Below are 14,178 nucleotides of genomic sequence, written 5' to 3'. Positions count from 1 at the left end.
ATTCATGACAAATATTTATTGTACTTTACTTCTCAATATCACTCTGAACTAGTGCAAAAACTTTAAAATTGAAATTTGAACGGGGTCAGTGGCGTGTGCAGCTGTTCTACATGCATTTGTTTTTGCCAAAGGCTCGTCTATGTAGGTTCAGGAGAAAAGCATGAATGAGTTTTTTCAAGTGTGAAATGATGGCCAAAAGAAATATGCTAAGGTATTCAAAAGTAAAAGTGCCTTGCCTATAGACCTTTTGCGTGTTTGCAAACAGAGATGACATTTTTTTTGTGGGCGGAGCCCAGCTGGTGGCAGAAAGTGAATGCTTCTCAATAGCTGTGTGGAGTGTTTTAGCATTAAACTGTGATTTTTATGGATCCGGTGTTGTGTAGAATTTTGTTTCCACTATCTTTCTCTTAAGTGTAATGTTTCTTATAACGTTTTCACCAAGATACATTTATTTTTTAAATAAATTAAAGTTTAAATGGCTTGGCTACTATTTATGTGTATGTATGTAATGTATATGTATTGTTCTTTATTGGCAAATCAATTATTTTTACAGTATGAATTGCTGAAGTACTTATAAGAGCAATACTATCATGTATTTTGTATAATATGATTTATTAAATATTTCATCATTTCCTGTTTTCAATTTCTTCCTTATATTTTTAGCCTACGTGTTTGATCTAAAACTATTATGTTTACATACAAATTAATTTGTATAGGCCTGTTTATGTATTATTAACACTTTACATCATGTGTGCTATGTTTATATATTTATTAGTAAACATCATAATTTAGAACAAACAGGAAGAAGACATAGGCTAAGATATAAGGTAAAAAGAAGTAATACGAAAACTTTAATAAATGGTAATATTATTGATATTATGAACTAATTCAAATCTTTTAATCTTTCTAAATAAATTATAAACGTAACATGATGAAAACGCTATAAGAAACACATAGAGGGATCAGACTTCGACAGAACAACGGATATCTTCTCGAATTATTTTCTATTCAAATTATTCAAAGATTTTCAGATGATTTCATCACTCCAGTCTGTCTGGTTGAGGGCTTATTGCAACCATAAACACCTACGTTTATCTTCAAATGGTGTCTTCGACGACGGTATATTATAAAAATGAAGGTCATCTATTTTGGCATTCCTATTCTGACACTTAACAGCACAACAAAACATTTTCTAGTGAGTTATATTGTTCATTTCACTCGTGTCTCATTCATTTCCACTGTTTTTCTGCCACCACATGTGCGCGTGACGTAACTGTGACGTCGACTCGCAAAAGGTCTATAGCCAAAAATAAATGTATGTTTTATTATATCTTGATACTATAATAAATGGACATGTGATTTTTTTTTAGAAAGTTTTACTTACATTATTTTCCTTAATTATTCCACATACCAGATACCACACAGACACACACATTAGCATTTGATGTTACTTTTCATCTTCCGATGACAAGGTGGAACTGTTAACAGTTGTCGGTCGATATCACAACTTCTCACTCGAGTCATGTGCTTCTGTTTGTGCCAAAGCCCTTCCCGCAAGTCAATCCACTTTCTGGCAACAGACATGCAAGCACAGCACCTATCTACTGGGATAACTAAAATATATTGGCTAATGTTTCATCATTTTGAGTCACCATGACCCAGAAACACATTCTGAATTGCAGGAAAGTAAAACGGATAAAATCTCAGCTGGCATTTCAATAAATAAATGTGGTTTTGGATCAAAGTGGCTCTGAGTGATGCAACAGACGTCAGTTCTTTTTGTTACATCTGCTTATTTTAATATTATTAAATAAAATGAGAAGCTTTTTAACCAATCAGCCAATTGGCTTTTACTGAAATGTGGGACTTATCATTTTGCATTTCCATTGTTTAATATGATTTGTGTGCTGTCCATGGTGCTGATCTGAAATCAGACTACGACTGTTTCTCAATCTCAAGAACGCAAAGAACGGATTTGCGTTCTCGTGAAGACTGGTCTTGCCAGGCGACCTTGGAAGAACGAACTTAAAAGGTCGCAAGAACACAAAATGCACTTGTAGGAATTGAGATGTGTGCGATCTTCCTGTTGGTCACCTGACCTCCCCAGATTTCAGCGCGCAAGTCTGCACCTGATGCATCCTCGATATCAAGAATACATCCGGGTATTTTCATGCATCCTCTGTACTTGTGTTCTTGAGAATTGGAATTGAACTTCGACAGTTAATGGTGACGTAAAGCGAGAACACAAGAACGCAAGATTGCTGAAGAATGTAATATATATGTATCTCTATCAAGGGTTTTTTCCCTCCTAGGAGTTTTCCCCCTGGACTACCCAGGAGGGTTTTTCTCCTAGGGGGTTTTTTCATCCCCTGGAGAGTCCGCCACCTTTGGCTTAACTTACTACTTGACTGTATACGTTACATTGTTACTATGCTCGTTTTTCTCGGTTTCATACATCTATTAATGTAAAGGTGCTTTGAAACAATTAACTATTGTAAAAAGCGCTATATTAATAAAATTGAATTGAATTGAAGAACACATATTGAAAAACAGCCAATGTCTTTATAGTGCACATGAATAAAAGCACAATGTCTTAGTTTGTATTCATTTTATGTTTTGAAATAGTGCTTTTATGAAACTACATTTCCCATTATTCTTTCCAGATTAAACATGGTAACATGTGTGCACAAGGGATAATACATATATATATATAAATATATATATATATATATATATATATATATATATATATATATATATATATATATATATATATATATATATATATATATATATATATATATTTATTTACATATATATATAGATGCTTAGTACAATAGCTTTGTTTCTGTAATAAATCATTAAATCAATCACAAAACGTGTTGACAGTGGCAAATAAAATTCTTGTTAATTTAAACAAGGCAGAAAGGTGTATAAAACCGCTTTAATTAACAATATCTGAACTGTGCTCTTTTGCACACTTCTAATTTTCTCATGTCATAATTTATAATTATTCATTAGATTTAATATAAATACGTTTTGAAAAGTGTTGAATGCGAACGTGTAAGATATCTGAAAGGCGACGCAGCGTGTTTGTCTCTACAGCCACATGTTAAAAAATTGATTATTTTACACACACATTTCACAAAGTACATATTGTAAGTGTAAATATTAATAAACTCAATATTTCTGAGGTGTTTTTCGTCCGCAAAAGGCACAGTTTCTCTGTTCGCTATTTTATTAGATGTAGCCTACGTCTTAATAATAACATAAAAATATCTGTTATGAGAAGAATTCCTCTTTCCATATGTAAAGCATTTTAGCGGAGTATAAATGTATCATATTGTTATTCTTAAAATATAAGAATACTACTATATTTTTTACAACGTTTTAAACTTTAAAACATGTCTTTTTTATACCACATTAATCTCTTTAAAATATTGATACTTTTTTGAAAAACTGACAATTATAAATATTATGAACAAACAATGAAACGGTGTCAAAATTCGACAACACAAATAATTAAGATATTCATTGTAAATAGCAACCCTATATCACGAGTCGCGTTTATTAGGCTCACACTAAATTATCTGTTGCACTTACTATAAATGCGCATTGCACGTACAGTCATCTTAATATTTGTATGCGCTGTTATGCTGGCAAGAAGGGGTTGACATATCACCTCAAAAACAGCAATTCAATGTAAAATATTCAGCAATGCCCTTATTAACTTCTGGAAACAACGGCAATGACAATGTTTTTATGCGCCACCTGGTGGATATTCTTTGAAGCGAAACACATTAAGGGAAAGGGAAAAGTAGCCCCCCCGAAAGCACTTGCAGAATGCTGCGGGACTCTGCGAGACGAATTGGCGAATGCCGCGGGAGAAAACGCGCGTTTTTAAAGGCCACATCTGTATACAATTGTTACCTTTAAGGACCTATTGTTATGGTGTATTTTTTGAATATTTAATTCACTTGTGTAATCTGTATAAGACATATTACAATTTAAATAAACCAGTTAAGTGGTTAAACACACCTAATATGTTGCTTTTCATTTTATTGCTTAAACGCACATCACATCATTATGTTTCACAGCTTGTAAGTAAACTTTCCCAGAGCGACATGTTGTTCTTCACATTTGTGGACCACATTATCTGCCACTTAATTTCTGTGCTTATGCAGGGTAAGGAAAAGTTATTATCCATCCTACATCGGTACATGGACATCCACGGTACGGTCTACTATGAGGCACAGCGCCCCCCAGAGGTGCCTGCATTCGTCAGGAACCACGGCCTGCTGCCCCAGCAGGAGTTACAGCAGCTTTTGAGAAAAGCTAAGGTACTGTTGCCATGAACTCTGATGAAGACGTTTAAATATTTACATCTTCAGAACGCCCCTGTGTTTTGGTAGCATCTATTTTTTTATTTTCTCACAGCTCTTCATGGGATTTGGCTTCCCCTATGAAGGCCCCGCCCCTTTAGAGGCCATAGCCAATGGCTGTGTATTCCTGCAGCCGAAGTTCACTCCTCCTCGCAGCTCCCTCAACCATGAGTTCTTCAGGGGAAAGCCCACCTCCAGAGAAGTAAGTGCAGAATTGCAGAATTTTCCATTCAGTTCCTCTGTTTACAAAGGCTAATTCACACTGCTTTGACGAATGCCAATATACTCAAAAACAATAAAAGCAATAAGCTCATCCATTCTAAATCCAACAGCCAATTTAAAATGTTGTGTTTGTCTTTGTTTGTTGGCGTTTGTCAGATCAGTAGGAATTAGCTTCAAGATTTGGCGGCTTTTCAATTCATTAGTTACGTTTTAAATAGATTGTGGAAATACCCAAAATAACAAGAAAAGGAATTTACTTAGTTTGAAGAAATACATCACTGTCAGGAAAAAAGGTAAAACAATTAATTGTCCCAACCTGTCACTGGGGTGGTATACCTTTTTAAAATGTACACATTTGCACCTAAAGACCTTAAAGGAGTCATATGATCCGATTTCATGTTTTCCTTTGACTTTAGAGTGTTAAAAGATGTCTGTGCATCTACAAATTGAAGATCTGTAAAGTTGCAAATATTGAAGTTTCAAACCCAAAGAGATCTTCTTTTTAAAAGTCAAGCCTCATTCATGCATTCCTAAAACGCATCTGAACTTCCAAATATGGTAAGGAGCATCAAATTTCCATTTTTGTGCTTGAGGTATTCGACCAATCACAACGCGCTGGATAGCTGGCCAATCGGAGTAGACACAATTTATTAGAACGATGAGCTTTGTAGAAATGGACTCTATGCACGGCGGCGCTTGATGTATTTCCGGTGATATCTCAGGATGCTGGACTACTTCCGCCAGTCATAGAGCTCAATGCTTGTTTACTTTACATAGAAATAACTTATACTCTATATCAGTGGCCTTCACTATTATTTTCATGAGAGCCACACTGATAGGTCAGGGTCAATAGGAGAGCCGCCTTTACCGCAAAGTATCAAAAGTTACATCCAGTCATATATAGCATGTCTGCTTATCAATCTGTTGCAATGCAATAAATACAATTGCAAATCATTCTTTATCATTTACCAGTCAAATTTGTAACTGAGACAATTTCAAATGATTTCCCTTAATGACATAAACAGGATTTTACTGCTAAGCATTCTTATCATATGCTTATGCAGTGCCCCCCAAACCACCAGGGGGCCACATTTCTCGTAATTTCATGTGGCGCTGCACAGAACTGTGGGCGAGTGACATTACTGTGCCGCAAGAACAATTCGAAAGCATAACAAGCAGTCTGATCTCACGGTACTTTGATGTCATATGACATTCGCTCTGTGCAAACGCTGCATGCAATTGAACATGCTTCTCGACGTGCATCTTGATCTAATAGGTATGGTTTTCTAACAAAGTTAGCGTCCGGAGCAGAAAAGACGGAAAAAAGGGCATGCCTGCATGATCATATCACTGTATTATTTACTGCCATGCGAGCCACAAATTAAAGTATGCCGAGCCGCGCAATGAAGAACACGCCTCTATATAAATAACTATATACTATATACATTTAAACTTATGAAAGTATATTTTTAAAGACGAGAGGACCGAACTTCTAGCCACCACTGCTGTGTGTCATAGTGTTTACAGCATTAGACTCACTGGAAAGCATGACAACTTCTACAATGCTACCCTGTATCCGCATTACCACTACTTTTAGTTAGAAATTGCATTGATAACAGTGCTATTCATCTGTTGTTGATATACTTATTGATTTTGTATAATTGTTATTGTCAGTACTAGCGAAGATAACATCTGTGGTTATACAAGCTAAATGTTAGAACAGTAAAAGCTTATATTTTGCATTTTTATGTATGCTTTATTAATAACAAATGCAAAAGACAAATAGAAAATGTATATTAATGACAACAAGAATAACTTCAGAGAAAAATAAAACGCACACACACAACAAACTAAATACACGGGGTATTAAGAATAAACAAGAGATAAACAAATAATGAATAAATAGAGTTCTAAAATGGACTTTACCATATAGTCCTATTTGCTTTGTTCTTTACTTCCTCTAAAGTTACAAGATACTGAAAAATATCCAAGTAAAAAAGATTTGACAATCGACATGAATATACCAAAAAATAAAATGGTAAAAACTCTAAACGTCCCATTTAGGCTATCAGTCCGGCTGCTGTTTGTGTTGCTTTGCCTTTTCCTCTTCTTTTACAGAGATCTCATTTGCGTCTTTTATTTTACCTGACACTTTTAGACAACATTACAAAGACGTGTTTAGCCTGCTGGACGAATCGTAAAAACAGCACAATCTCAGCTCTGCTAGTACAGGATGAACTATCTTAATGATCACAGAGATAAGACGACACATAAAACTTTGCGTTTGCACATCTGGACAATTCTTCACACATCACAGGTTGTAAATTTGGGTAAATCCAGCAAACAACGAGTACATCTGCTTTAAATCTCCCGTTCCAGAAACTGAAGAGCAGCCTTGAGTCAAACGCGGAAGTTAATGCCTGGCTCACACTACAGGATTTTTAAAATCCTGGCAGATTTTGAAATCTGGTTGCAGCACACACATAAAGAGAATCTTGTCAGATATTCTTTGCTTAAATCTTAAACATGCTCACACTACAGGAATTTAAAATCCTAGTGCATCACACACTACAGGATATTATTAGGATTATCTTGCCAGAGCAAGCACTTCACTTCACCTCAGGAGAAGAGTATATAAAGGAATGAAGATTATGACACATTTATTATGATTTATTTTTAAATATTTACAAAGTAGCAGCTTTCTTTTTGAAACCTAGGCGATTTCTCCTCCTCAGCTTGTTTATTAGGCAACAATCATGATATGTTTTAAGGATGTTTTATGCAGGCAGTGTTTGAATGCATACTGTAGATGTGTGCACAATCTAGCACCAACTCAAGTCTAATCCTTATGCAAGATGTATTTAAATTTAAATACATCTATTTAAAAACATATTTTTATAATTGGCTAGCCTATATATCATTATTTTTTGCACATTTAAGAGTTATTATAAGTGATCTAGGCTATTTCTATTAATGCTCTGTTTTCCTGTTCCTTCCTAACAGGAATATTATATTATTAAATGACTGATACTTGGTTAAACTTGTTTTTGCACTGTTGTTTGCATTATTTAATCCCACTGTATATATACTACTCTGCGGTGATATTGTTTTGTAGCTATATACTATGTGGATTCTATTTTTGTTGTTTATTCTTCTGAGGCTGCTGGTCTTTGAGAGCTTATAAACAAATTTTATTATAGTTTTATTATGACAGTAAAGTTTCTATTCTATTCTATTTTATCTTGCAGTGTAGGGTCTAGTGTTTAATTCGGTATTTACATTACCAATGGTTTTGGACAAATATGTCATTTAATGTGAAACGTTGTAAGTGTCGATATGAGGCGCATCAGATTCTCAAGTGTGCGGTATTTCAGCAATCAGCGCTGCACTTGGGTGAAGCTCAAGCGGATCATTTATATTTCCAACAACTAATGGCGTGATAATGTTTGTAAGTACATATCCTACATGCCGGTGAACACTGAAGAGCAATGCATGCATGATGACCTTAAATTACTTTTATGGTTATATGGTCATACAGATAAAAACTTTGTGCGTCTGTAAAGTAATATTTAAAACATGATGCGCTTTCTGCCGGCTGCCCCGTCGGGTTCTGTGCGTTTGTGGAGCGCGTCATAAAAAAAGAACTGAAAATCGTCATATCATTTTAAATTAATTTTTCTAATAAGCTAATTATTTAAGTGCAACTTATTTCGTGTATGCCTATTTATTTTATTACATTTCCTCTATACACATAATAGCTGCAGGTGCGTGATGTGACTGACCATCATCATGTTCTGTTGTTTAGGATATTTTAGATAATGTTTATGACAACGTGAATCAAGCAAGGAATTAATTTCTATATTTTAAATAGTCTGTCTGCCCCAACGAGCTGCAGTTGTGGCGGAATGAGTCCGGCTGCGCTGTCTACCCGTAGCTACAGCAGCTTGATTCGCGGTCCCGAAAGCTGTCAATCATCTCCGTCTCTCAATGATTATTGTGAAAGTATGACGTAATTATGCGGATTTAAAATCCTAAATATCAAACATGTTTAATAAGATCGGGGCGGCCCCGATTTGCTTGAGAGCATATCGGAAGGGGTAAATTTAGATTTTTAAACGTCTCACATTACAGGATAATCTGGGCCGAACTTCGGAGCCGATCAAGGTCCATTGCCCGATTTTCCCTCGGATTCTCGGGAGGGGAAAATCGGGGTAAATTCGGCCCGATTATCCTGTGGTGTGAGCCAGGCATAAGCGTGCATAGAGTCCTTCGTCATGTTTCAGAAAGGCAGGACATAGAGGAGAAACATACCGTATACTTTGTGCGTTAAACTTTGCAAAATGATGTGCTTTTTAGCAAGGTCATATGGGACCTTTAATACCTTAGAGGTACATATTGGTACCAAAGAGTGCATATTAGTATGTGCATAATAATGCATATCAAATGCATACATTTGTACCTACATGTAAAGTGTACTTCCCCAGTTACAACTTGGGACCATATTTAACTAAAAAAATTCTGCGAGTGTATTCCACAATTTTTGTTACAAATACATAATGTAGAAGACATTTATATCATCTGACATATTTCTTTAGGGTGTCAATGAAGAACATAGCCGCAGTAAAAATGTCTACAAAAACTAGCACTAACAGTTTAACATGCTAATTTAGTGCCAGAAAGTACCCGGAAAGAAGTTGTGCCCACTAAGCTGTAGATATGTTCTTAAGGACTTAAACTATGTCTTAACCTGACGTGATGCAATTTCAGTGACAGACCATTTGAAAAAGCTTTCAAAAAACACATTATATGAATTAAACATTTTAACTTAATTAAAAATACATAATCAATGACTAACGCACAGTGATGTCTTCGTTATGAAATACCAAACTGATCTTATGGGAATTCATACATATTTTATGGGGTGGCTTAATTATATGAATTCAAACAAAGTAAATCATACAGAAACCTATGATTATTAGAAAACAATAATGATAACCCTGCCCCTAAACCCACTGTATCAGTAGCAAAAGCAAGTCGTACAAAAACATTTGAATTTGGTTGTACGAAAACATGAGAATTATCCATATCATAAAATGCATACAAACTGCCATGAGATTGTGTTGGAAATACTATTTTTTAAAACGGTTCTGATCATTGATTCTGACTGGTTCAAAGCCAAACTTCTGACCACATTACATCAGTGTTACTGTGTGTGTGGTGTCCAAGGGTTGGCTTCACTTTCCTCTGCTTCTCTCTGGCATGTCCTCACAGTATTGCCCGGGAATGATGTGCTCGAAGCGCTCAGATAAACAGTGTGTCAGTGCAGCCGTGTGTTAAATCCACGTGTCAAGTGGCGTTGGCTTTAAGCAAACTTCCCCCTGTGTGTTTATTGCTGTTTCTGAAGAACTTGTTTGGTGGAAGAAAATAATTTTTTTAGCAATATCATTATATTTTATTTGCTCTCTTTAAGTTATGAACCCTTGCCAGCCAGGTATAAAGCAATAAGCCCGCAAAGAACATGAGGGTGTTTTTAGGTTCCAAAACTCACTGTAAACCATTGGTTCGCTGGGATTATTGCTTTAGTGTGATTTCATAGGTTACATCCATTGTTGCTTTTGTTGCGACTATTAATATTCATGAGGTGCAGAACTTTTATGCTGCGTTTACAAAATCGCATCTACCACGCCTAGTTTGCCGCTTGAACAGTTTGAATGCATTCGCGCATCTAGAGCGAAGTAGACACGCGGAAAAAGCAAGCATTTGGCGCGCGTCAGAGGCGAAATCCGCTTCTTGTGGGAGGGGCAAGTGTTATGCGGTTGTCTGTTTGCAAGATGGCTGATGTTGATTGTGCATTTATCGAGAGAGTTACAGGCTCCTGATTGGTTAACGCAGCGCGAAAATCCGCCAAAGTTAAAATTTTTCAACTCGCCGTCAGTCGCAAATTCGCGTCATGCGCAAAATGCACAAAAAGCACCATTCGTTTGTATCGCACCAGACGCTCAATACGGGCCATTTGCGCGAATGAGGCGGAATCGCGTCTACCGCGCTAAACACCTCATTCGTGCTGTGAGACATCCAGACACGCGTCAGCGCGTCTTCACAATGACTTAACATTGAAATCACTTGCGCTTGACGCCTCTACTGCGGCTGGTGTAAACGCAGCATTAGCAAAATAAATCTCTTTGTGGGCACAGCTGTCAGCCATGACACAGCAGATATTAAAACCGCTATTTCAATAGAATTACCGTTTCTAGTTGTATATTGCCATCACACCTGGTTAGGACAAACACAATGATTTTCATGAAAAAGATAGATTTTGGTTGTTGTGGTGTTGCATCTTTTTTGTGTCAAAAAGCAGCTCAGTGCTTTCATTTGCAACAATCATGTTATTTCTATCAAATATCTTCATTTGGGGAATTTAGGGGGGTTCTTAACAAATATTTTTTTCCAGATTTAATTTCCTATGACAAATTGAAACAAATTAATAATCAAACAGCCCAAAGAGATTAATTATCACTTACAAAATGGGCTATTTGGATTCATCACCTCATGAGCATTGATTATATTTGATTGAGTATTGTGTGCTAATAGCAGTGAAACATTGGCAGTGAAGCATCACGTGTAATAGAGTTTATGACCTTCATTATCACAGAGACTGTAATTTTGCCATGTCCTCATTTGCATGAAGAGTGCATCTTTATTTACATTCTAGCCACCAAACTGTTGAAAAGATTCGAGTGTAGATTATTCAGTATTGTTTCTAAACTTGACCTTTATCATCAACATCTGACATGTTATTTACATATATGTATCCAAGAGGACAAATCTTTATAGGAAATTCATACTTGATACTTGAACACTTGAGTTAATGTATAAACTTTAAATTTTTTTAAGGTATTCACATTTAAATTACGTTTCTACCTCCTGCTTGCTAACTCATTTTGAATGCCACTTCAGTTTTGACACAACACTGTTGATATACAGTAATTGTACTTTTTAGATATTTAATGCAATGAATTAGGTCCTCCACTAAACTCGATGAGTCCTGAACACAATCAGGGTGGTGTCCAGCCCCCATACACCTGAGGTTTAGGTTCCCCCCTTTTGTTACCGGGTCTGGGACAATATTCAAGATGTCTCCACTCAACAGTTCAGCGATGTCTATATAATGTTTAGACCTGTTAAAAAGCCAGATTATGAAATGACTTGTTTCTATTTCTTTTCTCTATCAGGTGTCTTCACAGCATCCTTATGTTGAACATTACATTGGCAAACCTCACGTCATAACTGCAGACTTTAACAACTCTGAGGAGTTTGAGGCTGCTGTTCGAGAAATCCTCCAAATCAAGGTAAATATATTATTAGTAGCCCCAAACAATAGTTGGTTATAAACAGTGTTTACATGCGGTTTCATAATGACGTCAGTACTCAGTGTATGAAAAGCTTTCATGTAAATACTTCATTAAATTAAAAATCATTAAAAGTAATGATCCAGTTGAGCTTCCTCGCCTGCTCTTATCTTTGGATTGTTCCATGTTTTGACTCGACTCCCCAAATATCAAACCAGAGTGACTCTATCCTCATCTTTCTACCCTCCTGGAGTTGTAAGCCCATTGTCTAGCTTTATTAATGTTTGATTTATTTTTGCAGTTCACTTTAAAGACGATAGTGACAGTGACATTAATAGCTTGTTTGAGTTCCATGTAAAAATGAATGTTTAATACCTCGCAGGCTGAAACATCAAGGAAAGGCCACCTAGGCACCGAAGCCATTCGCCTGAGATTAGTTAGTTGCAGTCATTGGATGAATTCAGTTATAGGCCTACATGTTAACAACAAAATCGTTATATCAATGTATATGACTGAATTTAGCACTCCAATTTATTTTGTCTGATAAGAAAACTGGGGGGGCACAAAATCTTTTTGGGGGACCACACCCCCTTTGCCTCCACATTGGGCTGGGCCTAGTTTCAGCCTCAGACGTCACGCCCACAGACTGTTGGCTAAACGTCTGATGTTTTTCGTACACTTTTCTGAAAACCCTGTGAGAATGTCAAAGTCGTTTTGATTGATTGAAATAAACCGGATTTCCACAAGACGCGGGTGTCGCGATTAGTTTCGGTCCCTGGAAAACAAAGCTCTGACGTTCCATTGAGGAAGAGAATCAGTCGTGTTCACGTGGATAATAATGAGCAGTTATCATGATCAGCTAAATATTGGATTTAAAAAATATATGTTTGCAGCATAGACTCTCTAAAAGACGTCCAAGAGTTTTGCTTGAGGCAGTGAGTGGAGTCAAAAAGTTCGGTTCGCCTGAATTGCTTGTAGGTGTTACAAGTGAAGATATATGCTTCAAACAGACGTTTAACGGGAACGTCTCATTGGTGTGGCTGTTGATGAAGAGCACAACGTTGTTTTATGGTGAGTAATGTTGTTTATTTAGATGCTATTCGGTTGCGGCTGGTTATTTTAATAACTGACTTGTTGCAAGCCGGCTCGTTATTGTGGGGAGTCTGAAATGTAACGCTAGACGAAACAAACTGTGATTGGTTGTTTGACATGTCGGTCAAACAGCTCGTGGGTGGGCGTTGTCCAGAAAAAGCAGCGAAAAACACCAGACCTTCAGTATTGAAATATTATGTAATATTAATAATAATTATAATATGTAACTTTGAAAATCACAAAACACATTTTTTTGTAAGTTTCAATAGATGCTGAAGCGTTTGATATAGATGTATTTGCTACATTTAATCGTAGCATTATTAAGTTTTTACAGCTACGAAACGTAAAACATTTACATACGAATATTTCTTACCATAAAGATAGCTGTATAATTTCCCTTTACCATTTTATTAAACTTAAAAAGATGTATAAAAACAAGCTACTAGAAGGTTATGAGGATGAACAGGAGTGATTGTAAGGGCGGGTCAAAAGATTGATTATTAAGTTTAAAGTGTGATGGGTTGTTTGGAATAAAAGGTCAATTTGGTTTGTATTTTAAAAATAGGAGGATTTAGTTGTAATTGTAATATGAAGATATAGACTATATAGAAAATATTTGAAATATAATAGATTTTTGAATGGCTCTTTAAGGGGTGGGAAAAAACAAGCTTTTGCTTCATCCCGCTCCTTTTCAGACACATGAAGTAAAAGTATATTTTGTTTTCTTTTATGTGGTAATACAATTATTGTATGTTCAATTATTGTATTTTCATATTTTATTTTATTTTTGTTATTTTTATTTTATATATATATATTTTTGTTGTTCGAAATAAAATAAAAGAATGAGAATGAGAAATCAATAATGTCTCCACCCAACCCCAAACCTTACTGTAAAACCCAAACCCTTCTTATACCAAAAAATGTAATAAAAATATAATTGCTTCATATTCTTTTTTTGTTCTTTTTATATCATGCATCGTAACTGACAGAAATGTGTTGGAAAATTTTAGTAACATTAGTAACAATATAGCATTTAAAAGATATTTTAAACCGCCCAACTACCCAAAACTGTTTATTACTGTTAGAAATAAAAAGCACAACAGACAAACAAGTGTAAGGACAATAATTTATTT

General features: G+C 35.7%; 1 protein-coding gene across 2 annotated transcripts in view; it reads left to right on the top strand.

Annotated features, from left to right (window-relative positions):
* Window positions 1-14,178, top strand: part of LOC129427380 (alpha-1,6-mannosylglycoprotein 6-beta-N-acetylglucosaminyltransferase B) — a 196,859-nt gene that overhangs the window by 148,056 nt on the left and 34,625 nt on the right. For both annotated transcript variants that reach the window (XM_055183826.2, XM_055183819.2), the window contains 3 exons: window positions 4,185-4,340; window positions 4,438-4,584; window positions 11,837-11,953. In XM_055183826.2, coding sequence (XP_055039801.2) covers window positions 4,185-4,340; window positions 4,438-4,584; window positions 11,837-11,953 — 420 coding nt within the window. The remainder of the gene's footprint in view (window positions 1-4,184; window positions 4,341-4,437; window positions 4,585-11,836; window positions 11,954-14,178) is intronic.

This window comes from Misgurnus anguillicaudatus, chromosome 19 (assembly GCF_027580225.2).
Source record: "Misgurnus anguillicaudatus chromosome 19, ASM2758022v2, whole genome shotgun sequence".
In the NCBI taxonomy this organism is placed as follows: domain Eukaryota; kingdom Metazoa; phylum Chordata; class Actinopteri; order Cypriniformes; family Cobitidae; genus Misgurnus; species Misgurnus anguillicaudatus.
Note: the sequence above shows the minus strand (reverse complement) of the source record. Positions and strands in the feature narration are given on the sequence as shown.